We start from the raw sequence: 27,231 nt of genomic DNA, 5'->3' as shown, positions 1-27,231 counted from the left end.
TATCAGGTGAGACAATGTGTTCACGTACAGGTATACAAAAATCTGGCAAAATGAAAGATGAACACTGGACATTCTACCATGAGGATATGTGTTCATAGAGAAGTACATACAGCATATATACCCCACAAAATACACAGTCATAGAGGGAGACACCAATAACTAGGTAATCAGGAAAAGTTTTTTGCTGTAAGTGGCAAAAAGCCCTGGAGGATTTCCATATCTCACAGGGTCACAAATATAATATTATAGAATTATGTTCAAGTCAACAAACATTTGTGAATTGCTTATGACATAGGGGCAGAATATTGTGCTAGATGTGGGGGAACACAAAGGTGAAGAAGACACAGCCGCTGCCCTCCTAGAGCTTTTGATCTAGGTAGGACTGAATATGATGCACACACAATACAATACAAAATGAACATAAGTCCTACACGCAAAGTGCTACATGAAAGTGTAACCTAAATGACGTCTGTCTTTTTGGACTTGATTTTATGGCAGCTGCAGGAAAGAAAAAAGAACTACTTCTTGTCTAAATCCAGCCAATGAGTAGAAGTGAGTAAAGCCTGGGCCACAGATGGTCCCATCAGTCAAAGCAAAAAAAGCACTTTTCTTGAGTCATTCTGGAAACCATTGAAGTGATCAGGCTGGCCAAGGGCATAACAAACAGTAGGTGGGCAACACTGACTATATAACCATACACATTGAAGGAGGAATTAAGGAGAGTGGCAAAGGACAGGAGATAGCAGGTTAGCCTTCTAACTGCCTACAGGAACGCAGTCCCCAGTCACCAATGTTTGTCCATGGCGTTAGCTGAGGCAGGGATGATAACCTTCTTCAGGTGCTTTCTTTAGAATAAAATTACCCACAATTCCTTTGACCTCCAGAAAAGGAGACTATATAAATCAAAGAAAGGGCTTTTCTTTTCTGACTCTTGGAGCATTAATTATCACAGAGTGGGGAACTCCTCAGATTGAGGAAAATGGCAGCTTTACAAGAAAAAAAGACCTGCAGTCAACGGATGGAAGAATTCCGCCACTACTGCTGGAATCCGGACACAGGGCAGATGTTGGGAAGGACCTTGTCTAAGTGGGGTATGTGCAATTGGCAGCAGATTTTCTCCATAAACACCAGAGGGGTTCATGGAGGCATTCTATGTATGGGTGAGGAAAAGAAACGCACAATCTAACAAAAGCTGTGCAAGCTTCCTTTTACAGGGGAGGAAACGGAGGCCCACAGAGGTTGAATGGCTTGCTCATAGTCACACAGAAAGTGGTAGAAACCATGAGTCAAACTCAGACCTTCTGACTCCCAGTCTAGTGTTCTTACCACTGCACCATGACACCTTAACAATACCGAAGGAGACAAGGTAGAAAGTAATTAGTCACTCTCTCTTGAATAATGATGCATCTGGCCTCACCATTGGCTCCTTTCTCTTTGCCTATGAACACAATCAGGTCCCCCATCTCCTTTCACTGCTGGGCTCCTTGTAATGTGGCTTCCACCCCACCACCCCCACTACTATTCTGAAACTGTGCTCTCAAATGACCTCCAACGGTACAAATCCACCAGCTAGTTCTGAGTTCCCATCCTCCGTGATCTTTTAACGGCTTTTCAGGATTATTATTCTACTACGACTCCACTGGTATCAGAAACTACTGAATGAGGAAACTCTACCAGTAATATTATTAACCACCCTCTCTCTTTTGAACATGCTCATCTTCATTGACTTCTATGACATTTTACTTATTTTCTTGACTTTCTTTCCCCACAGCTGATCCTTCTGTCTCTCACAAAGTTCCCTTCTTCCTCCATGTTCACCAATGGGATACTCAGTCCTCTTTTTGTCTCTTCCTACATTGTGACATCATCCACTTTTATAATTTCAACTATTCTACTATGCCTCTGTGGAAGGATCCCAAACCTGTGTCTATAGTCCTGACCTTTCCCTCCCTCCCTGCCTCTCTCTCTCTCTCTCTCTCTCTCTCTCTCTCTCTCTCTCTCACTCTCTTTCTCTTTCTTTCTCTCTCTGTGTCTCTCCCTCATCACATTTCTAATTGCCTATTGCATAACACTACCAGCTATCTCAACAACTCAAACACATCAAAAACTGAACTCATCATCTCCCAAACCCACCGTTCCTCTTTAATACAAAGCTCAGTCTCGGTCTTTATTCTTCCCTCTCCCTCATTCCCTGGAAGCTTTTTTACAAATCCTTGGAATTACCCTTGGACAGCATCAAAAAAATGGAAGAGAGTGAGAAGTAGGCCCAGCAATATCTGTTCTGTTACACATTTATGCTACCTCTCCAAGTGTCTTCATACTACAAGTCTAACCTGAAGGCCTTATGGCAAGATTTGGAGACAGATACAAATTGGACCAGTGATTCCACTGGTAACAGGAATTCCTGGATGAGAAAACTCTACCAATGCAAGCCAACAGCTTCTCTGCAACATAGAGTTTTGCCTTTTTTTAATTTTTTTGGCTAGGCGATAGCGCTAAGTGACATGCCCAGGGTCACACAGCTAGTGTTATGTGTCTGAGGCCGGATTTGAACTCAGGCCCTCCTGACTCCAGCGCCAGTACTCTATCCATTATACCACCTAGCTGCCCTTGCAACTTAGAGTTTTGCAGGGGTGCCAGGCCACTGACAGGTTAAGCGATTTGCCCAGGGTCACATAGCCAAAATGCACCCTTTCTAGCTTCCAATCCCCTCCAGGGGTGGAGAATCTGTGGCCTTGAGGCCACATGTGGCCTTTTAGGTCCTCAGGTGTGGCCTTTTGACTGAGTCCAAGTTTTACAGAACAAATCCTTTTATTAAGGAGATTTGTTCGGCAAAGTTTGGATTTAGTCAAAGGGCTGTGGCCTCGAGGCCCCAGGTTCTCCATCCCTGCTCCCCTACTGCCTTTAAGCAACAGAATTTGGGCCACATAATAATTACAATTTAGGCATGAGGTTCCTAATTTCAATTTAACAATTTGTCAGACTTTTACTGCCTCTATACAAATGGCACCATGCTAAACAAAATCCCTCAGAATCTCTTCACATCCCAGCTTAAAATGTGGAAGTAGGCAGGGCCATTTCTGCCACAAACATCTGGGAATTGTTTCTCCCTTTATTTAAAAATCATTTCATTTTCCCTTGGCTTATGGACATTAGGTGACCTTTGCACAGTGAGCCACTGGCCTCCTTTCACCCCACATCCTCTCATCAGGATGGAGGGGGGAGGGAAGAAGAGGGGAGAAAAGGGAATTATCTCTTGACCCGAGTTGTTATTTAAAGAAGGGTTGAGCTCATCTAAACGAGCTGGCAGCCACTTGCAGATTAGTTCCCGGGGTGATGTGATCTGAGGTCAGCCCCTGGAGACAGCTGCTTGGCTACCCGGAAAGACCAGGCTGTGTCTCCACCCTCAGAGGCAGAGCCAACACCAGACGGCTCCTGAAGATGTGAGGTTAAACTGATCTGCCGCCCTCCGTCTACCCACGAAGGCCTCAAGGTGTCAGGCATTCCCACTGAAATGTCCTGGGAACCTAAACATAGCCAGCTGCTGGTCTGGGACTGCCTGACTGCTCTGCAGGCAGGTCCAGCTTGAATGGGTCTGGTGGAAACATTCTTAGGGTGAAATAGACTGAAGATAGCCTCCCAAATCTGTGGCCAAGGAAAACTCAGTTTAAATTTTATGTTTGCCTCCCCATTGTCTAACTCAGGGCCTGGCACAGAGCTGAGAAGGGAGCCTAGAAGGACACTGAGGCCAACCCCCTCATTTTACAGATAAGGCAACTGAGGCCTAAAAAGTGAAGTGACTTGTTTAAGGTGGTACAGATCGTGCTTAGTAGAGCTAGAATTTCCTCATCTTCCAACCTAGCATTCTTTCCATTGTTTGAGTAAAAAGAAAACATTATAACATGAATGGGGAGGAGGGGGAGACTTTTCTATCCCCAAACAAGTAAAACTTTGATTAAAGCATTTCCTTATGTTTATTTGGGCAGTTAGGCGGTGCAGTGGACAGAGTGTTTGGAGTTAGGAAAACCCTGAGTACAAATCTGGCCTTAGATGCTTCCTACCTAGGTGACCCTGGTCAATTTGAACTCAGGTCTTCCTGACGCTAGGCATGGAGCTCTATCCACTGCATCACCTGGCTGTCCCTCCTTTCTGCTACCTTTTCCATAATCCCTTTTTCTTCACCCCTCCCAACTGGGATGGGGGAGAGAGAAAAAACAAATGTGGATAGTCAAGCAAAAACAAATTCCTACATTAGTTTTGACTGAAAATGTATACCTTATTCTGCCCTGTCAGTCCACCTGTCCAGAGCATGCTTTATCATTGGTGCTCTGAAATCACAGTTTGTCTTTCAAAGTTGTTTCTCTCTACAGTATTATTGTTATGCCTACCATACCACGTGGACCTCATTACATAGCAAAAGAAAGCACCCTGGTGCAAAATCCCGTGCCCCGGGAGTCAGGAGACCCAAGCTAGTTTTGTTACCACTAACTAATATAAATACAATGGAAAGGCTTTAGATTTGGAAGCAAAGGACCACAGTTCAAATTTGCCACATACTTCCTATATGACCTTGGGCAAGTGACTTAATTTTTCTGGGCCTCACCTATACAATAAATGTTCTTCCAGCTCTAAACCTATGATCTTATGATCTGAGGAATCATTTAACCTTTATCCTTTAATATCAATATGAATTGATATTAACTCTCACTTAATCAGAATTCTCTCCTTTCCTAGTCCCTTGTTGTAAATGAACTGAGAGAGATGTCCTTGGAGATAGGCCAACATCTGTCTCATAAAAAATTGTAACAGTCCAACAAATACATTGGAAGTAGCATTCCTGGGCACAAAAAGCCAACACAGGGTTTGGGTCACAAGGCCAAAGGTCAGAGTGAAATCAATCAATCAATCAACAAGCATTTATTAAACTGCCTACTATGTGCAAGCCATTGGCATAGAAAGGCAAAAATGACTCATTGCCTTCAAGAAGATGCCACTCTTATTTGAGGAAGGTATGAAAAGTCTACCTTTCCATAGTAATCTGAAGGACAAAGTAATTGCAATATTTTAGATATAAATTCCTAGAATGCAGGGACAATTTTGTTTTTGTCTCTGTGTGGCTCACCAGCATAGAGCCTCGCTAGGTTTTTAATAAGTGTTTGTTGAATCAAACTGAATGGGGGGGTGTTGTTATGATCATTGGCCAACATTTCTGTGACAAATGGTTTATAGTTCCTTTTGCACGGTGTGATAAATAATCGGAAACAGATCAGTATTTTGATCCTCATATCACAGATGAGAAAACTGAGGTCCAGACATAACTGGAGTTGACCAGCCAGTTAGGGGAGTAGAACCAGAATAAAACACAGGCTTTAAATAGAAGGTGTTTTGAGTTGCTGCTCATTTGTCCTGCTTCTTTTGCCTCCTCCCACACTTTCATTCATTTGGCTCCCGGTCTTTAATGCTGCTCTGGGCCACTGGAGAGACTGAGTCACTGACTGGTGCCCACACCCAGTCACATGGCAATTTCTGAAGTAAAGAAAAGCTTGGAGTCTTTTTATTACCTTATCTAGAAAATTATAACAAACAGAAAGTCATGTTCTACCACACAAAGCTTCAGTTCTTTGGAAAAATAAAAGGAATATTTGCTTTAACACAATTTTTTAAAATTTGTTTGAAAATTTTAAGATATGGGGACAACCATCCCAAGTAATGAAATAAACAGGATTTAGTCACAAACCAAATGAAAAACACAAACAAAACAAACACTCCCAAACTTACTCATCTGAATATTTTAAAAAACAGGAAAATCAAATCCTCACACATTATTTCCTGTTTTGAAGTATCAGAGTGTTTGTCAGACCTTCTTGCTCACACTTGAAGCAGGGTTGGATGAAATCCATAAAGTAGGTTGGGCAAATTTTCAGGATGCCAAAGTTTCCAGAGTGGTATGCATCTACCATGCTCATCCTCTCCCCTGGAAAAGTACAAAAATTTCAGATTACCCCAAAGGTTGCTGGGCAGATACCTAACTAGTCTGCCTGGGAGCAAAATCCCCTTGTCATATTTGTAGCGGTCACCTTGACCTTCCTTTAAGTGATGCTCCCCTTGAGTTGTCATCGAGTTAATATACAAGAAATTCAAGGACACTCCTCAAGAGTAGGCAGTAATGTGCTATTGTGGAAAAAGAGTGGGATTCATATTCTGTCTCTACTAGCTAAATGTCTATCAGTTTAGCCTTTATCTGTAAAATGGAGTTATTGAATTAACCACTCCTGGGGTTGTTATGGAGAAAGATCTTTATAAAGCCTAAAACATTTTTCAACTGCGCTGATTTTAGCACATTTAGCTGGCTAATTCCACAGCTTGCCTAGCAAAGCAACAGAGACCAAATTAATAGGGCTGGCTACTTTTAACCTTATTTTTTTCTTTTCACAGTGTGGATTAGTCTCTACTATGTGGCTTTCTATGTGGTGATGAGTGGGCTGTTTGCCCTTGCCATCTACTCTTTAATGCAGACAATAGATCCATACACACCAGACTACCAAGATCAATTAAAGTCACCAGGTAAATATGATGATTTGACTTGCTTCAACCCAATATCAAAAAATATATAATTTATACTGAATTTCTCAGATGTTTGCCCCCATGGCAAAGCTGATGGTAAAAGCAGGGTTTAGCCTCTAGAGTTTTCCTCCTTAGAAAGAAAACAATCAGGTCCAGAATATCAATTAATTTGTCAATCAAATGTTTATAATATACCACCTACGTGTCCAGCACCATTAAATCATCTCCTGCAGTTCCCAGTCTCTCGTCTCTTCTTGCTTACATTTTAGGCAGGGTTGAATGAAAGGGGAAAAAAAAGCAGATTGGGCATAGCAGGGGAAACAAAAAGTCTATATGCCTCATATCCTCCAAGAGCTTATGAGCTAGCTGGGGAGAAAACAGTAATGTCAGAAAAGTTACAAGAGGATAAGACAGAGAGTATAAATACAAAAGGAAGTTACAAAGGAGATCAATTGGCAATGACAGCTATTAACCTTGTTTATTGCTGAGGACTTCTGGGAATTAAATCTTATGTCTGTATGACTTCCATTAAAAAGTGTCCCACATGAGCATGTGGACATGGAATTTTAATGTGTGAATTTGAATATGTGTGTGTGTGTGTGTGTGTGTGTGTGTGTGTGTTGTGTATGTGTATGTGTATGACAGGTAGCTTGGTATCATGGAGAGCTGGCCTTGGACCTGGGTTCAAGTCCCTCTTCTGACATATACTGACTGAGTGACCTTGGGTACTTGACTTAACCTCACAGTGCTCCAGGCAGATCTCTTGAGTATAAGATACAAAACAGATGGCAAATTATAGTGGCAAAGAGTTTTCTGTATCAACAAACAGGTCCAGTCCAAAAAAAAAAAGAAAAAAAGATATAGATTATTAATTAATTTATTTCTATTTGGATGCCAGTTAGAGCCAGCCTCAGAGTGAGGAATAATAATAGCTAGCATTTATATATAGCTCTTTACAAACACCTCATTTTATCCTCATAACCCTGGAAGGTAGGTGCTATTATTATCTCCTTTTTGCAGATGAAGAAACTGAGGTAGACAGAGATGAAGTGACTTGCTGATGGTGACACAGCTAATAAGTGCCTGGGGCTGGATTTGAACTCAGTTCCCAAGCGCAGCACTCTGTGACACCTAGATGCCTAGGTCAAGTCCTAGCTTTGATATAGGTACTGTGTGGTCCTGGGCCAATCATTTAACTTCTCAGCCCCAGGAATTCTCTGTGATTATAGGCTGCAAAGCAGCTGCTGATCTGCATTGGAAGGAGCTTCTTCACTGGGAGTTCCTTAGGCCAACAAAATCACAAATATGATCAAAAATATAAATGATAAGCAGGATAACCTCACATCATAATCTGGTTCTAGATCTACTTGTACTTTTTTTCTTCTTCAATCAATCCATTTAATGAGGTTAGATTTAACTCATTTCTCATTAAAATTTTTTTTGGATCCTGATTCTTTCATTTGTTGTGTAAATTATCAGTGTTGTAGCATCTGCATAATATAATATTTATGCCTTCATCAAATCACCAATAAAATATTGGACACAGTGCTAAGGGAAGCTCCCTAAGATACTCCATTCTCCTTCACTCCATGCTGGGGCTTGTCTTTAATTCTACTCATACTCCTTTAAAAAAAATGTTCTTTCAAAGTACCATATATTTTAACCTGCAGAAGTATGAACGTGGCCCCCAAGGCAGGTTCAAATATGATCTTTTTAAAAACAAATGTTATTGATGTATTTGTTTTTATATCATCTACATTTCCCAATATGTCTTTCTACCTTCTGCTTCCAGAAAGTAAACCTTTATACAAAAAATAAAAATGAGAATACAACAGTTTACCAAAGCAGACCAACATATGTGACATCGTACCCAATATTTCACACTCATAGTCTACTACTTCTTTGGGGATAAATTTGGTCATTGTAATTTTCTAGAAATGTAATACTTTTTTTAAAAAATAATTTTGTACAGAAGCTCTAATTTTGGACACTGGAATCCCATCTTATTTTAATAGCACAGTCAACTAGGGGATTCATGATGACTTACCCTGGATCCAGGATGTCCCGGGATCCAGGTGCACCACAGCAGAGAGTCAGTGGTTATGCATATTTTATGAGTTGCTGACTTTTGGCCCTGCCTCCGCCCCAGCATGGAGCTGCTTCACTTGGTACCACTAATTCAGAGTTAACAAAGACAGAGAATCCTAGAATTGTTAGAGTTGGAACAGATTTTGGAGACCACTTGAACCAATTTCCTCATTTTTCTGATGGGAAACTAAGGTCCAGCACAATTAAATGATAGACAACTATACTTGAAAGAGACTTCAGAGTTGAAAGAGACTTTGCCATCATTTTACAGAGACTTGGAGAGGTTAAGTGACTTGCTCAGAGTTGCACAGTAAGCACCAGAGGTAGTCCTTTCCAGAACTGGAAACTGGTTACAGCTAGCTAAAAACAGAGTGGGGTTAGGACTCAGGGCTCCTGATTTAAATAGTACAACACTATTTCGGTTATACCACAGAACTATTTTTGACCTCATAAAAGTAGCATTATATTGTATATTGTACATATATTATACTATATTATATCACATCCTATTATATCATATCATATATTGTATCATATATTATAGTGTACCGTATCATATTTGTGCACCTGAGTGGTGCAGTAGATGTAATCGTAAAGAAACGAGTTCAAATCCAGATTCAAACCCTTATTAGCTATGACCTTTGACAAGCCATTTAGCTTCTTTGCCTCAGTTTTGTTATCTGAAAAATGAGGATAATAATAGCACCTACCTCCTTTTATGTTGTGAAGATAAAATGAGTTAATATTTGTAAAGCTCTTTGCAAATTTTACTGCACTATATAAATGCTAACTATTATTATTAAATCTATAGACTTATCATAGAGATAACTGAACTATGCATAAAAACCCTCCCTTAACACGCCCCCACTCCACACACACACTCCCTTACCCCTGAAGGTGACCCCTCCAGTTAGCGGAAAGGGCATTGGATTTGAAGTCAGAGGTTCAGCCCTTGGCTCTGCTACTGATTAATGGTGTGACACTGGGCAAACCCATCTCTCTGGGTCTTAGTTCTTTATCTGTAAAATTAGGGAAATTGGACTAGCTGGTTTTTGGGGTCCTCGGCAGTCCTAGGTCTAAGATCCTCTGAGCTCTCGTCAAATGTGTCCTCACACTCTGCTTGGCTCTCATTGGCTCTGCTGCCAGAAGTGCCCTAAGAGATTACCTAGTCCAACCCTTTCTTTTTACAGATAAGGAAATTGAGACTCAGTTGGAGAACTGGGCTAAACCAATGGTAAGCAGCAGAGATGGTATTTGAGTCCAGGTCCTCCAACTCAACATCCAATATTCTTTCCACGCCTACCTGCTGCTTCTCCTTTGCCCCTGTGACCTTCCATTTTGTATCATGCTTATGTAGCTGTTACATCTTCCCATTCTACACCCCTGCCCCCAAGCCCCACTTTTTTTTTTTATAAACTCATGCCAGGCATTGTGCCCACTTTCATCTTCATCTCCCACAAATAGCACAACACCTCCCACATCTCTGGGCCTCAGTCTCCTCATTTATAAAAGGAGGGGGATATACCAGATGTTCTCTAAGTCTCTCTTTCTTGACCCCAAAATCTCTTTCAACTCTAAATCCTATGAATATGGCAATTATCAAATATCTATTAAACAGCAGGAAACCTCACTTGAAAAGCAAGTGACTAGCCACCTAATTAACAAAACAGAGACACCTGGACTAGGCACAAAACAGCCTTCTCCCACCAATCCAAAGTGACCTATCCTTCCATCCTCAATTTTTGCACAGACCTTTGCTTGGTTCTCACAAGGTCATAGGATGTAGAGATGAAAGTGTGCTTGGACGTTACTTGTTTCAATGATTTCATTTTCCAGACGAGGAGATGGGCCCAGAGAAGGGAGGTAACTAGGTTCAGGTCACATGTGCATTGGAACTTGATTCAATGGAAAAATCATTTGCAAATTTTGTTCTACTTTACTATCACCAATTAGCACTTTCACAGTCTAATGTTTCAAGGATCTGACCTCTGATGCTTACAACTTGTGTGCCCTTGGGTATTGCTTCATCTCCCTCCCTGTAAACTGAGGGGGTTGAATTAGAGAGCCTCTAAGATCTCTTTCAGCTCTAGACCTGTGGTCCTATGATCATACGATCTGGGAATTCCTTCCACAAGCAGAATGCAATTCCTCCACACCTTAATAGCTACACGTATTTATTAAGTACCTATTATGTGCAATGTCCTCTGTAATGAGCTAGGGATAATATGGGGAGGGGGGAAAGTTCCTGTTATTATCAAAGAGTGTAAATTATACTAGGAGGTGGGTGGGGGTGAATACAACATTTCAATATGCACATGATTATTTAGGAAAAGAATAATAAAAATTAAGAGAATAATGAAAGGATAGACCATTAGGAGGCCACAGAATCAGTTGAGTCTTGAAAGAAGTGAGATTCTAAAAGGCAGAGGTGAGGTGGGAGTTTATTTCAGACACGAGGAGGGCAGAGGAGTCCAGAGAAGTGAGAGACAGATGCTGAACCCAGGAAGGGCAAGTCAATGTTTCATTAGAACATGTTCTAAGTGAAGGTGAGTAATGAGAAGGAAATCTGGAAAGGCAGCCTGGAACCACACTGTGAAGGGATTTCTATTTTATTATAGAGGCAATGGAAAAGTATTGCCGGGTTTGGGCTTTAGAAGATTTGTTTGGGCAATGATGTGAAAGATGAACTGGAAAAAGAAGAGACTGGACAGTAAGGATACATTAATGGAGAAAAGGCTACTGGAAAAAGATCAATATATGAAGTCACTTCTCTCCCCTCCCACTCCACACACACACACACACACACACATACACACACTCCAAATTGTTTCTCAGGATGTTTGGACTGACCCATGGCTCTATCAACAACATATCAACACAGTTCCTCCAACATTAACTAGTCCCACCTTGGCCAATTTTGATGACTATAAGGTGAAACCTCACTTATTTTTTATTTACATTTCTCTGACTTCATGTCATCAAAAAGGCCTGTTTCATCTCCACTTAAAACACCTTAAAAACCTATCATTTAACTTATTCTCACAATCCCTTTTATGGTGGGAGAGGGCTACATTCCATCACTCTTCTTTTACAAAGGAGGAAACAAAAAAAAATTGAAAGTTATCCATTGGGCTTCTAGGTAGCATAGTGGACCTAGGCAGATCTAAGTTCTAAGATCCAAATCCTGCCTCAGACAATTCTTAGCTGTGACCTTGGGCAAGTTACTTAATTAACTCTGTTCTTCAATTTCTTCACCTGGAAAATCAGGATAACAATAATACCTACTTCCCAGAGATGTTGTGAGGAACAAAAAAGATAAAGTTATGTACAGAAGGCACTTTGCAAATCTTAAAGCACTGTGTAAATGCTAGTTATTAATGCTGCTATTGTTTTTATCCAATGTAAAAATAAAACAGAACTGGGAGAACCCTGGGAGCCAGGCCAATATTCCTTCCAATACCTAGGTTTACTGCCAAAGGGGAGGGAGGAATCTGGGAGGTCAAAGCATACCAAGCATTTGTTGACTGATACAGAGCAAGAAAAACTTGGTCCTAATTGTTGTGAGCAGTAAATGTTCACATAGAGCTGAAACCCCTGTGGGTGTTTCTTGTTAAAATGTCTAGCACAGAGAGGTTTGCATCAGCAACTCAAGCTTTAGAGGGTCACAGACAACAATTCAAATCTGCAGTAGGATTCTAAGGGGTGTAGAGGAATTGAGAAGGATGTTGGGGCAGGGGGCTAGGGACCAGATGATGGCTAGAATACAGCCGATGGGAGCATTGGAAGTGTGACCTCCTAGAACGGGGCATTTCTGGTTTTCCTCTCACCATTTTAAATTACTTTGTATTTATGTTGTCTCTGTTTTGTTTTTGTCATTGTTCTTGTTGTTCAATCATTTCAGTTGTGTCTGGCTCTTCGTGACCCCATGTGGGGTTTTCTTGGCAAAGATGCTAGAATGGTTTGCCATTTCCGTCCCCAGTTCATTTTACAGATGAGAGAACTGAGGCAAGCAAGGTTAAGTAACTTGCTTATGTGTCTGAGGCGGATTTGAACTCTTCCTGACCCCAGGCCTGGCGCGCTATCCGCTTCGCCACCTAGCATTTATCTGTGTCCATTTTGCTTTGCTTCAACATAATACAAGCTAGCAGGGGATGCAAGCAAACAACATGGTATGGCAAATAGTGTTGGGTGTAAAGCCAGTTTGATTGTTGCCTCAGACATTTACTATGTGATTCAGGGCAATTAATAGGATTATAGATTTAGAACGGGAAGGGACCTTAGAATCCATTTAGTTCCCCCGCCTCCATTTTGCAGATGAGGAAACTGAGACAGAGAGACATTATCTGTAAAACAGAGATAATGATTGCACCTACCCCACAGGATTATAAGATACTATACACAAAACACTTTGCAAACATTAAAGCGCCATATAAATATTTGTCATTTTTATTACTGACAGCCAGGACTGTTGTATTCACCTATACCTATCACAGTACTTGGCACAAAGTAGATGCTTAAGAAATGCTTCTTATATTTATTAAGAATAATAATGATTAAGTAACTTTCCCAGGGTCACACACTTAGGATTTGTCTACAGCAGGATTCGAAGTCAGAACTGCCTGGATTTAAGTCTACTGTGTCTGCCACTTAGGGGGCAGCTAAGCGGCCCAGTAGATGGAGTGCTTCGCCTGGAGTCAGGAAGACTCATCTTCCCGAGTTTAAATCTGGCCTCATATACTTGCCAGCTGTGTGACCCTGGGCAAGTCACTTAACCCTGTTTGCTTCAGTTTCCTCATCTGGCAAACCACTCCAGTATTTCTGACAAGAAAACTCCAAATGGGTTCACAAAAAATCAGACGTGACTGAAATGTCTGAACAACAAAAACCAGTGTCACTGAGGAGTGACTGATTAGTGAATTAGGAGGAATTCCCTCCTCCCTAAATGCCACCTCTCCTGCTCTTGCAAATCCCATTACTAATCAAGGGTAGATTAAGATAAGAAGTGGGGACCAAGGTTAGGAGAAATGAGACGCTTCAGAGGCAGCAGAGAAGAAAAATGGGATGTGGCCAACTTGATTCAATAAGTGGTTGTGAAGATTTTACCATATTCAAGGGCCTCTCTCACAGTTGGTTTATAAAGGATGAACATACTTCAGGCCCAGAACGAGCTGTACATATATTTAGAGTTGTATTCATCTATCATAATATGTTCCAAACAGCCCATCTTCATAATCTCTAACTATATCATACACCTACTAGTCACTGTAATATTAAATGATGACCTTGATGTTAATAATCGCTAGCATTTATATGCTGCTTTAAGATATGTAAAACACTTCACATATTGCCTTATTTGTTCCTCACAAGAACCCTGAGAAGTGGGTGCTATTATAACTCCCATTTTACAGATGAGGAAACTGAGGCACAGAGAGGTTATGTGACTCACCCAGGGTCACACAGCTAGTAAGTATCTGAAATCCAAATTTGAACTTGAACTCAGGGCTTTCTGATTCCAAATGCAGCACTCTGTGCCACCTAGCTCCCAAGGGTTGACACTGAGTCATATGATACATAACAACTCACATTTACATTGTGCTTTAAGAATTAAACATTGCGTTCCATATTCAAACAAATTGTCTTTAAATCTAATTAAATCCACTGAAACATTTAAAGAGAGGAAGCCTGGGGATGCTAAGGTTTTTAGCCCAGCTTTTCCAGATGCTTACTGCCTAACTTTGAGACAAAGCAATCCACGTGATGTATCCTCATCAAGAAGATAAGTATGCCATTGCTCCCTATCTCTCCCTGTTACACTGGTGTAAATGGACAAATCAGAAATGTTGGGCATTTTCTTTTCCCCCTCAGGGGTGACATTAAGGCCAGATGTTTATGGTGAAAGAGGTCTACAAATCTTCTACAATGTTTCTGATAACACTTCCTGGAAAGATCTTACCCAGACACTTCATATGTTTTTGTCAGGTAAAGTAAAAAACTTTTTTTTGTTTAACTTTGACTTTCCAAGAGGGAAAATAATGAAGAAGCCAAATTTAAATCACATGTATTATTAACCCCACTTTATAGATGAGGAAAACCGAGATTGTGAAGACAAATGATTTGCTCGTTAACACAAAGCCCATAATTACCATAAATATCTCTCTAGATCCTGACTTCACATATCTATGTAAAACATTGAGACATTTAATTTTTCTCCCTGAAATCATCCTAATAATCAGGATATTTCAGGCAATCATTGAGGGGGGGGGGATTTTTTAGCCTGAATTACACAAATAATGCTTCATTTGCTTTGCATGTATAGACACAGTCGTCTATGTCTGTGTTTACACATAGACCTGTACTGATGTCTCAGATCTTTCGATGACTTGCCTTGTGATTTTGGGCAAATCTCATATGATCTCACAAATCTCCTCATGAATGGGGGGCTCACCCAACCGCTAAGGACCTGAGGCTAAATGGAACAACAGCATTGGAAGCTCTTTGGGCAGCTCAGAAGAATTAGATTTAGTGAGATACAAATCATATTCTATCATCACTTGACTTTTCTTTAAACCTATTTGATCTTTCCTTGCCTTTTGGGTTTGGACTTATGACCTCACAGGTATGTGGAACTCTTCATCAAATAAAATTCTTTTTTTTAAAGGAAATTTCTGTTGTGAGGTTTCCAAGGGCAATTTAACATTGTGTGAAATTTAATGTCACTCTAATTGAAAATCCTTCCTCCTCAGTGAGTGAGCTAAGATAGAACTTCCAAGTGAGAGTATGGTGATACACAAATAAGGCAGTTCATTCCACCAGTGCAAGGTTGGTGAAATTCATTGTTTGCCAAACTGTCATCCCATTACAGCTTACTCTCCAGAGGCACAAGAGGAAAATATAAACTGCTCGTCCGGGCAGTACTTCATTCAGAAAGAATTTCATGCTCCAAATCACACCAAGTTTTCCTGCAAGTTCACAGCAGATATGCTTCATAACTGCTCAGGCCTGACAGATCCTAATTTTGGATTTGAGGAAGGAAAACCATGTTTCATCATTAAAATGAATAGGGTAAGCATTGAGTTTCCAAAAGGCTGGTGCTAATCATGAGTATTAAGACTCAACACCCAGTATAATTTCTTCCTTTAGATAGAGGTAGTTCATGGAATGATGGGAATCCTTGTACTTAAGCTCTACTCAAGTTAAAGTATATTCAGTTCAGGAAGATCCTGCCTCCCACACTGCTTTTTCATCCCTTTGCTATGAGCGAAACAAAATCAGCAAATGGTTGTCCTGTACCCATTACGTGCATGGCACTATGGTCAACACTATTGGATACTACAAATGGAAAACTTCTCAGAATCATGATTTCATAAAGAAAAAATATGGTCAAACCCTTATAAAACCATTCCACAAAATATTATCACAGAAAGTTTAAAAGGTATATATACATATATATATATATATTATATATATATATATATATATATATATATAATATATATATATATATATATATCCTTACCTCACTTGTGTTTATATAGATAAAACACATATGTAAATACGTGATATACCATTATACACTCAACAAATTTATGGAACATTGTGGGGCAGACAAATAAGTTTTATAAGACATAATAACAGGCAGCTAGGTGACACCATGGGTAAAGCACTGGGCCTGCAGTCAGGAAGACTCATCTTCCTGAGTTCAAATCTGCCCTCAGATATAGCTATGTGATCATGGGCAAGTCACTCAACCCTGTTTGCCTCAGTTTTCCCAACTATAAAATGAAGGGGAGAAGGAAATGGCAAACCATTCAGGTACCTTTGCCAAGAAAATCCCGAATGGGATCATGAGTTGGACATGACTGAAAATGACTGAAAAACAGCAATTATAGACAATCATATGTTATAGGTTGAAGGGATTTTAGAGATCTTTGGTTCAGACCCTCACAGTTTATAAAGAAACTGAGGCTGGGGAGCACATTTAAATTGTGCTTTTAGGTTTATAATTCACTTTCCTCCTAACAACCCAGAGGCGTAGAAAGTGGTGCATAAATTATGTACTCCCATTTTACAGCTGAGAAAACTGAGGCTACATGAAATTAAATATTTTACACAAGTGTTAAGAGCTAAGATTTGAACCCAGTCTCCTGATTCCAAATTCAACATTTTTCTTTCCTTTCAGGGATTTAAGATCTAGTTGGGAATATAATGCATATGAATAATGATGCAAAATTCTGCAGAATCAAAAAAGCTGAGATTTTTGGAGCTGGAAAAGACCTTGGAAAATTCCCAAATCCAACTCATTTTTACAAAGAAAAAAAAACAAAAAAACAACACCCAGGTCCATCAAGAGAAAATTGGTCTCAATAATCTAAAGGCCCTTCCAGCACTAACATTTGATGTTCTTTGACTATGTCAGAATATGACAAAACTTGTAAGCTAAGAGACTTGTCCAGGCTCATGACTTCCAGTCCAGAGCTTTCCCTGCTATACCATATACAAGGCCTCTTAATGGGAAAATCAAACGTGTATTAGTGGGATGGGCAATACAAGCCAAAGAAGGGATGGGTTATTTCCTCCTGGGGTGATCAAAAAAGGCTTCATGAAAGCTAAGAATTTGAGCTGAGCCCTGAAGGATTGTTAGAGTTCTGATACGTGGAATTTTGGATTGAGAGGTGGAATGAGGACAATTTGGGGAATGAGGAAAAGCAAAGGTGTAGGAAAATCTATTTCATCAAGAGATGGCGACTTGGCCAGAGCAGTAGAAAGTGTGTGCAAGGAAAGGACAGCTGCGATTTATATTCACAGTTTTTAAGGACCAGCAATACCTGGCTAAGTACATAGTCCATTAACCAATGAAGGTCGGTTTGGGAGTTGTTCATTAATTCGTTATCTGGAAACAAATCATTCAACAAAAGTGGAGTTAATTAGATTAATCATTGCTATGGTCTTTGTGAAGAACAGAATTTAAAAACAAAACAAGATTACTCATCACAAACCCTATGTAAATAAGTTGGTGAAACTCAATAATTCCAACACAAAACACCCAAATATATAAATATTATGTATTTAAAGTCTCTTCAGGGAGCCAATTTACAGGGTTTTTTCCACTTATAAGTAAAAATGACTTTTAAAACAGGCGTTTCTTTCATATAAATGCAGAAATGGCCACATTCATTTTCTGGATGCACAGTAAAAAAAAAAAGCTTACTAAACCATTTATTCCTTTTGACCCAGCTATACCACTATCAGGCCTCTACCTTGAAGAAATCAAAGAAAGAAAAGAAGGATCTATACGTACAAAAATACTTAAAACTCCTCTTCTGATGGCAGTCAAACATTGGAAATTAAGGGGGGGGGAATAGGGTATCTTCCTATAGGTGAAAGGCTAAACAATCATAGTATAATGAATGTAATGGAATGTTATTGTGCCATAAGAAATGCTGAAATGCACAGTTTCAGAGGAAACTGGGAAGACCTTTATGGGCTGTTGTTCAGTCGTTTCAGATATTTGGGGTTTTCTTGGCAAAGACACTAGAGTGGTTTGCCATTTCCTTCTCCAGCTCATTTTACAGATGAGGAAACTGAGTCAAACAGGGTTAAGTGACTTGCCCAGGAAGATGATTTTTCCTGGCTCCAGACCCAGCACTCTATGAACTGTGCCACCTAGCTTCACAAAGTAAATACAGTAGAAGTAGAAGAATCTACACAATAACACTATAGAGAAAAACGGCTTTGAAGGACTTTAGAACTGTATGAAACACATGTCCATAATGATGAAAATGAAACACACTACTCACCTCTAAACAGAAAAGAGATGAACTTAAAATGCAAGAGATAAATGCTTTTGGACATGGCTAATGTGAGAATTTGTTTTGCTGTGTTATTCAGCTATCCATTCAGGGATTTTAAAAACCTTTTTGTCTATTCTTTAAAATGTGATGCTCAATGAGGAAAGGGATAGTGAGGAAGATTAATTCTTTTAAAAAACTTACATGAAGAAATAAAAACAATAAAGAAAAAAATAAGTAGCTTGTTTTCAACGTGTTTAACAGAAATGTCTTTTTCTTTCCCAGATAGTCAATTTTCTCCCTAGCAACAACAACACCGTTCCCAGGGTGGACTGCACATTCCTAGTAAGTCTCACCCTTTTTCTATTCCAGACCTATTCTACAGTAATCAGTACCTAGCAAGTAACCTGGCAAACAGTAGATATTTAATACATTCTTTCTGATTGATGATATAATGAATATAAAATGCAAGCTCGATGAGTGAACAGTATAACTAGAGGAATAACATGAAAATAATGAGACCAATGGTTACATTTATCAAAACACTGTTGAAAACAAGACAGTTGACAGCCCTAGACAGACCACATGAAGACAAATGTATAGTCACATCTGGACACCATATTTTAGGAAAGATGTCAGCAAACTGGAGTACGTTAAGAGGACGGTAAGGGTAGTGAGAGGGCTGGAACCTATGCCATGAGGGTAGGTTAAGATAACTAAGGAGGCTTTACACGGGGAGGGATTAGTCCTAAGCAAAACAAATTCTAAAGATGTACAAAAATATTGAAAGCTTCCCTTTTTGTGTTGGCAAAGAATTGGAAACTGACGAGGTGCCTATTAATTGGGGGATAGCTGAATAAGTTATGATGTACGAATGTCAGAGAATACTCTTGTGCTGTATGAAATGATGAAAGCAACAGTTTTGGAGAAAATCAGCAAAATCTATATGATACAGAATGAAGTGAGCAGAACAAGAGAACAATTTATACAATGAAAACAGTATCATAAAGATGAAAAACTTTTGAAAGACTTAGGAACTATGACCAGCCTAATTACCAATCACAATTCCAGAGGACTCATGATGAAGCATGCTACCCAACTCCTGAAGAGAGGTGAAGGACATACGCATGTAGATTGAGATGTGTGTGTGTGTGTGTGTGTGTGTGCGTGTGTGTGTGCATTAAGACACAACCAATTACGGAACCTGTTTTGCTTGACTATACTTGGTAACAAGGGTTTTGTTTTCTCAATTGCAGACTGGGGAGGTGAGAGAAAAAGCAGATTTTTGCTGATTAATAAAACAACAACTTTAATAAAGGATGCTTTACCTAGAGAAGGCAAGGCTTGGGGGGTTGGCAGGATGTAGAGAGCTATTGTCAACTATTTATTAGGCTGTCTTGTGCAAGAGGGATGAGCCTTGTTTTGATTGGCTCTAGACTGCAGAACAATGAGAACAGCAAGTGGGTGTTCTGAAGAGATGTGAGGGAAAAACTTCTGAATAATTAAAGCTATTCCAAACTGAGAGGCAATATAATGTAGTAGCAAGATCACTTGAATTAAGACTTAGAAGTCCTGGATTCAAATTGTGAGGCTGTCATTTACTACCTTGTTTGACCTTGAGTAAGATTTACACTTTCTGGTCCTGTTTCCTTACCCATAAAAGGGGGATAAGCTGCCTCAAGAAGTAGGGTATTCTATTTTTCAATTCAATAAGCATTTATTAGATACCTTCTGTGTACCGCATCACTAAGGTCTTCAACCTCTGCTAGGAGAGACATAGGTTAGGTTTGGACAAGAAGACTTCTGAGGCCTCTTCCAACATTGAGATTCTACAATTTGAGTCATGTTTTTCAGACAAAAAGCAGTTTAAAAAAAAAAACTACCATAAATTAGTTTTCTTGACAGTTTTATGCTGTTAAGAGAATGAAATTCATGATAACAACTTCACATTTCCTGTGACTATCCTTTTGCTTAATAAAGCAATTTTAAAAAGCAAAATAATATATAGCTTCAAGGTAGGTCAATAAAAGAAAAAAAAAATCCATGAATGATGAGAGCAGAAACTGGCTATTGTTACCTTACTTAACAAATATATCCAGAACAGCATCACTCAAGAGAAATATGCAAAATGCTTGGTGATAATTCTGATGAAGAACCAAGGTAGTTTTACTTCCTCCTAAAACAATATCGTAATTCATTTTGTATATACTTATATGTTCATGTTGTTTCTGTGGTTAAGAATGTAAGCACTTTGAGAGCAGGTACTATTCCACTTTTGTTGAATTAATATACTGTTAGTATTAATATATAATATTATATAACATAATTATGTGATATAACATAATTATAACATTATCATTAATGTAACACTGATATGTTAATATACCAATCTTGCCATAATCCTTGCCAGAGAGTGCTTAATTTTTGTTGAATGATTATGAAAATGAAATTTAGTTGAATTCACATTATCAACAGATACCACATTAGCAACTTAACATCAGTAAGTATATAGAACATAATATTAAGAGTCAATAATATATTCATATCTACTTCCATTAGAGCCTTATCTGCCAGCTTTTTTAAAAACTTGGAATATTCCTTCTCAAACTAAAATCTGGGTTTTCATGTTAATGATTTAAACATACCTATCCAATTTGTATATTAGTTGAAAACAAAGTAATAAAAAAAAAAGCCCAGTTACAGAGCTTCTAGATTTCAGTACATATTTCATATAAATATCTTTTATTTTTTTTCCTCCAAACTGAAGATCCGATACTGGACAATTTGTTGGTCCTGTTAACAAAAGCAAAACCAAAAACAAATCAGGTGGTTACTGGTGAATACTGAAAAAGGTGTGGAAAGAAAATTTTGTTGCACCTTGATGTCTCATGTAGCAACAAAACATACTTAGTTCTTACTCCTAAATGTGGAAAAACAAGCAATTTCTGTGCTTATGAACATATTTTGGCTTGTCTGTACTTGAGGATGACAAAATATAAGTTCTCTTCAATCAATTTATTCAGGAATGTACACTCAGCACTATTACTTACAGTTAAATTCCACGGGACAAGTTGATTATAAAGATTAAATAGTTTACAGGAATGGCTCAATATTTCTATTATCACTTATCTGATAAGCTAAACCTGATAAATAAGCAACTTGCCACTATCCAAAGTAACTGGATTAAAAGTTTATTTCTCACTCTTAGGAAAAGGACCACAAAGACTTCAAACCTCTAGAAGTGGACTACTACCCATCCAATGGTACTTTTAGTCTACACTACTTCCCTTATTATGGGAAAAAAGCACAGGTATATTTTTGAATTTATTTCTTTTCTATTATACTGACATCATCGGATTCTTAGCTGACACAGCCAAGACTCTGGCCTTGGAGTAAGAAAGGCTTTCAATTAGAATTACACCTGGCATTTACTGGCTGTTGAGGACATAGGCAAGTCTCTGGCTTCAGGCCACTAAGGCTACATAGGCTTGTTAAGGATCTGTGTTCATTAAGGAAGTTCTTACACTGATGACATACAGAAATTTGATGTCCTATTCTTGGCATTCTCCAATGAATGCTACAAAACTTTCCTTTTATCAAGTCTTCAACTGTGTCTCCATACTTATGACTTAGCTTCTTACTTCACTGGAAAAATTGAGGCTTCTCCAATAACCCTTCTCTACTCCTCAAAACTTCACAGTAATATCAACTCTTTCCTCGTCTCCAGCTCTGAGGGAGAGGCATCATTAAATGTAAACTAACACTGATTCCTTAACTCGGCCCTTGATCCCACCCTTTCCCACCTTCTTCTGCACTTTGTTCCAAGCATTGATTTCCTCCCTCTCATGTATCTTCAATCTCTGGGTCCTCCCCATTTGTCTGCAAATATGTTTGGGTCAATGTGATCCCAAAACTGCCTTCTCCTGACTTTTTAAAATATCTCAATCTTGTATTTACATCACCTTCATTTCTATTATTTTCTCCCTTTCTCTCACTCAACAGACCATTCCTAGCAAACAACAACAAAAAAAGAATAAATTGGTGATTCAGCAAAATTTATTTACCATATCAGTAGTCTGACAATACACACAATTTTCTGGTGTATAACCAATCCTCCCACCTCTGAAAAGAAGGGGGTAAGGTGCATTTTCATCTCTCATCTACTTTATCTCCTTTCCTGTCAACTACTGAAAAAGTTGCCTACTCTAGATGTCTTCATTACACAAACATTTCCTCCTCAAATCTGGCTTTTGCATCTATTACAACTCATTGAAATTGCTCTCTGGGCTCTAATGAACTTATCATAACACCACTTCCTTCTTTATGTTCTCCTCCTATGGCTTCAGATCCATATAACACACTCCTGGTTCTATTTTCTTTCTAACCAGTGTCTTGTCCACTGACTCCTTGCCAGTTAAAGATGCATTTCCTTGAGGTTTTGTGCTTGAGTCCCTACATGCTTGCAGTACTTTCCCTTTGAAATCTCAATTTTGTGGCTTTAAAAATCTATGCATACAATCTCCAAATCTATATCCTCAAGCCCTGACTGATACCTGTGACCCGAGTCTCTAGTTGCTTATGGGATATTTGCTTAGATGTTCCATCTATCCACTGTAGCACACCTAACATGTCCCCAGATGAACTTCTTGGAACATGGCTGCAACTTATTTACCAACTTCCCAGGTTTGAAAATTTGGTTATAGTCTCACCCTCACATTCAGTAACCAGATCCTATTGATTTCACCTCTGAAATATCCCTGGCATCTATTCTGTCCTTTCTATTACCAGTACCACTCTCCCAGTAAGGCCCTCCTTGTCACACATCCAGACCGTTGCAACAGCTGCCTCAATAGGTTTTCATCTTGCCTCCACCGTCTCTAAGGACTTTCCTTAGTCACAGATCTTACGGCATTTCTTGGACAAATTTAGCAGTTCCCTATTCCTCAATGAATCACATTTAAACTTCTTTGTGTCCCCAATCTAGTACTTTCTCTACCTTTCTGGTCTTTCATATTCTAGGGTTTCATATTCTCCACCATTTTATGCTCTAGCCAAGCTAGATTGCTCTGTGACAAAACTAAACTGCTCAGGTCCCTGAATACCCTGCAGTGCAGATACTTCTGGCTACTTCTAATTGTCCTCCATATTTAAAATGTTCCTCCCTTCTCTTTCTCTCTCAAATTCCCACTTACTCTTTACAGTACAATTCAAATGCTACATTTTCTATAAAATATCCCAAGGTACGATAACCTTTCCCATTTCCCACCCTTTTTTTCATATATAATTTCCTCCAGACTAAACTGTAAGCTCTTCAAGGGCAGGGATCTCTGGTATACTTATATCATGTACCATCATCTTTTATTATATATGTCAATTTCCCCAGAGTACATTAGAACCTCCTCACCACAGCAATCTTTTTAACTTATGATATCTCTTCCCAGTACTTAGTGTTTGGTGGATAATTGATGGTTAATAAATATTTGAGGAAGTGAACTATTAACTACTGATGTGCATTCTGATGTCAGGTAAAAAAAAATACATGTAAAAAAAAAGAAAGGCATTATTTAATGCTAACCTTTGCCTATCAGGGAACCCAATGCTCCCCTACCAATCCTCCCATGAAATCCTAAATCATTCCTTTCCTTGGTTATGGAAAGATGTGATCTATTTTTTCTTTTAATCAAAAGGGGATAATAAAGTTTTGGAAACCCCAGTTGCCCACTTTCTTACTCTTGCTTTAAATATACTTATCTCAAATATAATATATCTAATTTGTTCCTGCATGCACTTCTCTACAGTACATAGTAAATAGTAAATGCTGCTAAAATACCCCTGAGAAGGGTTAATTAGATGTCTGAAGCATAGCCTTCTCCCTATAACACTCAGTTTTGTAGGGGAACACGACATGATTTTCCAGACAGTGACTGCTTCCATTATCAACTCCACTAAAACCATGTTTCACATTCACTTTCCTTAAATTTGTTGCTTAAATAAACAAAACCAAAAACAATTTCAGGAAACCTAAAAGTAATTATCCATCTTATGCTTCCCTTCCAGCCCCACTATAGCAATCCACTAGTAGCGGCCAAATTCCTCAACATTCCCAAGAACAAAGAAGTTATCATAGTGTGTAAAATCATTGCAGAGAATGTAAGTTTTGACAATCCTCATGATCCATATGAAGGCAAAGTGGAGTTCAAACTTAAAATCCAGAAGTGAAACAAGCACAGGTGAAGACTTTCAAGAAGGCTGGTCAACATTTCGAAAATTATGAACTATTGCTTGTGTTATACTGATTTGCAAAATCCCATATGAAATCAACTTCAATTTTTTTTTTCTCTCAATACCAATGCTGAAGTCAACTTGATAATTTCTGAGAGGCAACTGGGTGAAAACCACTGGGTATTTCCTATGACATCCATACTTCCAGGGCTCCATTAGTGAGGCTTTGTGGCTACAGTAAAGATTTGCTTGTCTATTACAGCAACCCTTACTGGGAAACCATTTAGTGAAGGACATTATGACTGACATCTTTATCTCAATAGTCACTTTCCTTAGTATAATTCCATGTGTTTTTCTATTGTTAATGATTATCCGATTAATGTAAAAGCTATTGGCCATGTGTCATAAAATAATGGCTTATGATAACAGACATTCTGTATTCTTGCTTTTACTAATGATAAGAAAAATTTAGACATATATCCAAGTTATTCTTATAGTAACAAGAATATAGTTTTCTTTAACTGGACATCTACAAGTTTTATTTGGATTATTTTCTAGGTTAAAAAAAAGGAAATGATATGAATATTCAACTTTCAATTTGATGTCCTTATTTAAGTTTCCATGATAAATGATTTTGGATGTGAGTTACACAATATAAATATTAACCACTAAAAATTCTTTATTTACACCTTTGTACACAGGCATATTAACTTAAAGAATAAGTGGCCAACTAGTTAAATACTATATGGCTTTTTTTTTAAGCAATAAAGAATGGCTCCCAGACCCTGAGTAATTAATCCGTGACAGCAAATTTGCAAAACCAAACACTTCCAGGATCCATCATGTTGGTTCTCTGTCCTCTATTCCTAGTTGTAACTCTTCTCACCCTTATAGGCTGTCTCTGTGAGCTGCTGGGAGTGAAAATATTTATCATGCAAACCCTCTGGTGATGAGCATCTCTATCGTATGAGGGCTGGTCTTTGGATGATTGCCAGGTCCATATTTAAAACTCAGTAAGAAATACAGTGTTTAAGCTCTACTGATAACCTGTTTCATAGAATCATAGCTTTAGAGTTGAAAGAATCCTTCGATGTCACTGAGCCAACCTCCTCATTTTACAAGTAGAATCGGGATAAGAATCCAAGTGCTCTTGAGCAGAGGTACTAAATGTGTGGCCAACAACACTCAAGTGTAGCCTGAACCAACTTAAAATGTAACTGGAAAATATTTAACAAAATAAATAAAAATACAATAAAACATGGAAATGTCACATTTCAAAACTAAGTCAATAGGCAGCTTGCAGGGATCACTGTGTACAGATTAGTTTCAATTTCATTTTGATGCCACTGTTCTAGAGGTCTCCAATTCAATGACCTTTCCCTGCCTCTCGCTTTTGGATTGCTTTTAGGGTTAGTAGGTACGTCCTTATGTTAGGCTGAAACACCTCACTGTAACTTGTGCCCATTTATTCCTGGAGTTCTTATCTTGGACCAAGCAAGAGAAGTTTTATTACTACATTTCCCAGAAGACAGCACTTCTAACACTTGAAGATAGCTATTATGTCCACCGATCTCCCCTCTTTCCACCAGAAGCCTTTTCTTCAGGCAAAGCCCCTGGGAGTCTATGAAAGGGATAGCATGGGTACAACTGCCACAGTCTGGTGGATGCACAGACTGGTTGAGACTTGGCCACGGTCACAGAGCAAGAAGCAAGCAGTTGAACTGGAATTCTCAGCTAAGATTCTTTTGACAGACCACATAGCCTCTTTCAGGAAGGATCACCACTATCTTGACTTATTATCAGGTACTTGGGGAAGAACTAGAGAAACAATAATCAGAAACAAACAACTAAGAAGGAATTATAAATCTCACATGAACTGACAACTTAGAAACCATAAACTGGGATTCAGACTGATCTAAATATTCAATAATTTAACCCTATGTTCTGTTTTGGGGGTAACCCCTGCCAATTTTCCATGACAATGAAAACTAGCCCCAAATATTTAGCATTAATATTGTCAACCCATAAACCACTTATTTAATATTTGAGCCTCTATTCACTCATCAATAAAAATGATGTAGGAATAAAAACATTATATCTAGGTAAAATCCTCGGTCCAGCTTTACAAAACACTATATTAAAAATGCACTGGTTAGATCATTCCTAAAATCTAAGGGCTTTATATAGTTGCAAATACCCAATGACTACAGGTTCTAACCTCAATGTAAGTGACTGTTTTAGTTGTAGATAAAAAATTCACAAAGGTGCAGGAGGGGAATTTCCACAGTGCCCTCTTGTATTCTCCATTACTGCCACTGAGCTAAAGCTCTAAAGACACAGAATTCCACGTAACTGATATCTGGATTGTGAACAACAGACTGTTTAAGCAGTGTGTATGCAAGCCTTTGACTATATTTCAAAGTCAAATGAAAATTCTTAGATTACCTGTTTTGAATTTTCTATTCCTCTTTTCCCTTCCAATAGCATAAATAATGAAGAACTGGTTAATACATTAGCCATAATAGTTATGTTTTCTAATCAGTCTCTGAAATGTAAAGTAAAAGGTGTC

The 27,231-nt window shown here is 38.8% G+C and overlaps 1 protein-coding gene across 1 annotated transcript; it reads left to right on the top strand.

The window, feature by feature from the left end:
- Nucleotides 1-979: 979 nt before the first annotated feature.
- ATP4B (ATPase H+/K+ transporting subunit beta) lies at nt 980-24,659 on the top strand. The gene is made up of 7 exons (XM_020965129.1): nt 980-1,091; nt 6,436-6,564; nt 14,518-14,631; nt 15,515-15,714; nt 18,726-18,785; nt 21,649-21,750; nt 24,498-24,659. Exons 1-7 carry the CDS (start codon nt 980-982, stop codon nt 24,657-24,659), a joined length of 879 nt encoding a protein of 292 aa, XP_020820788.1.
- The last annotated feature ends 2,572 nt before the right edge of the window (nt 24,660-27,231 follow it).

Source organism: Phascolarctos cinereus, unplaced genomic scaffold, assembly GCF_003287225.1.
Source record: "Phascolarctos cinereus isolate Bilbo 61053 unplaced genomic scaffold, phaCin_HiC Scaffold_7;HRSCAF=346, whole genome shotgun sequence".
NCBI classification, from domain to species: Eukaryota; Metazoa; Chordata; class Mammalia; order Diprotodontia; family Phascolarctidae; genus Phascolarctos; species Phascolarctos cinereus.
This window is presented reverse-complemented; position numbering and strand designations above follow the sequence as displayed.

What these genes read in the sequence shown, in the direction of transcription:
- ATP4B (XM_020965129.1), top strand. Translation starts at nt 980, where the DNA reads ATGGCAGCTTTACAAGAAAAAAAGACCTGCAGTCAACGGATGGAAGAA. An exon ending in AAGGACCTTGTCTAAGTGGG is followed by an intron (nt 1,092 to 6,435) that starts GTATGTGCAATT and finishes TTCTTTTCACAG; the next exon opens with TGTGGATTAGTCTCTACTAT. An exon ending in TCATCATTAAAATGAATAGG is followed by an intron (nt 15,715 to 18,725) that starts GTAAGCATTGAG and finishes TTTCTTTCCCAG; the next exon opens with ATAGTCAATTTTCTCCCTAG.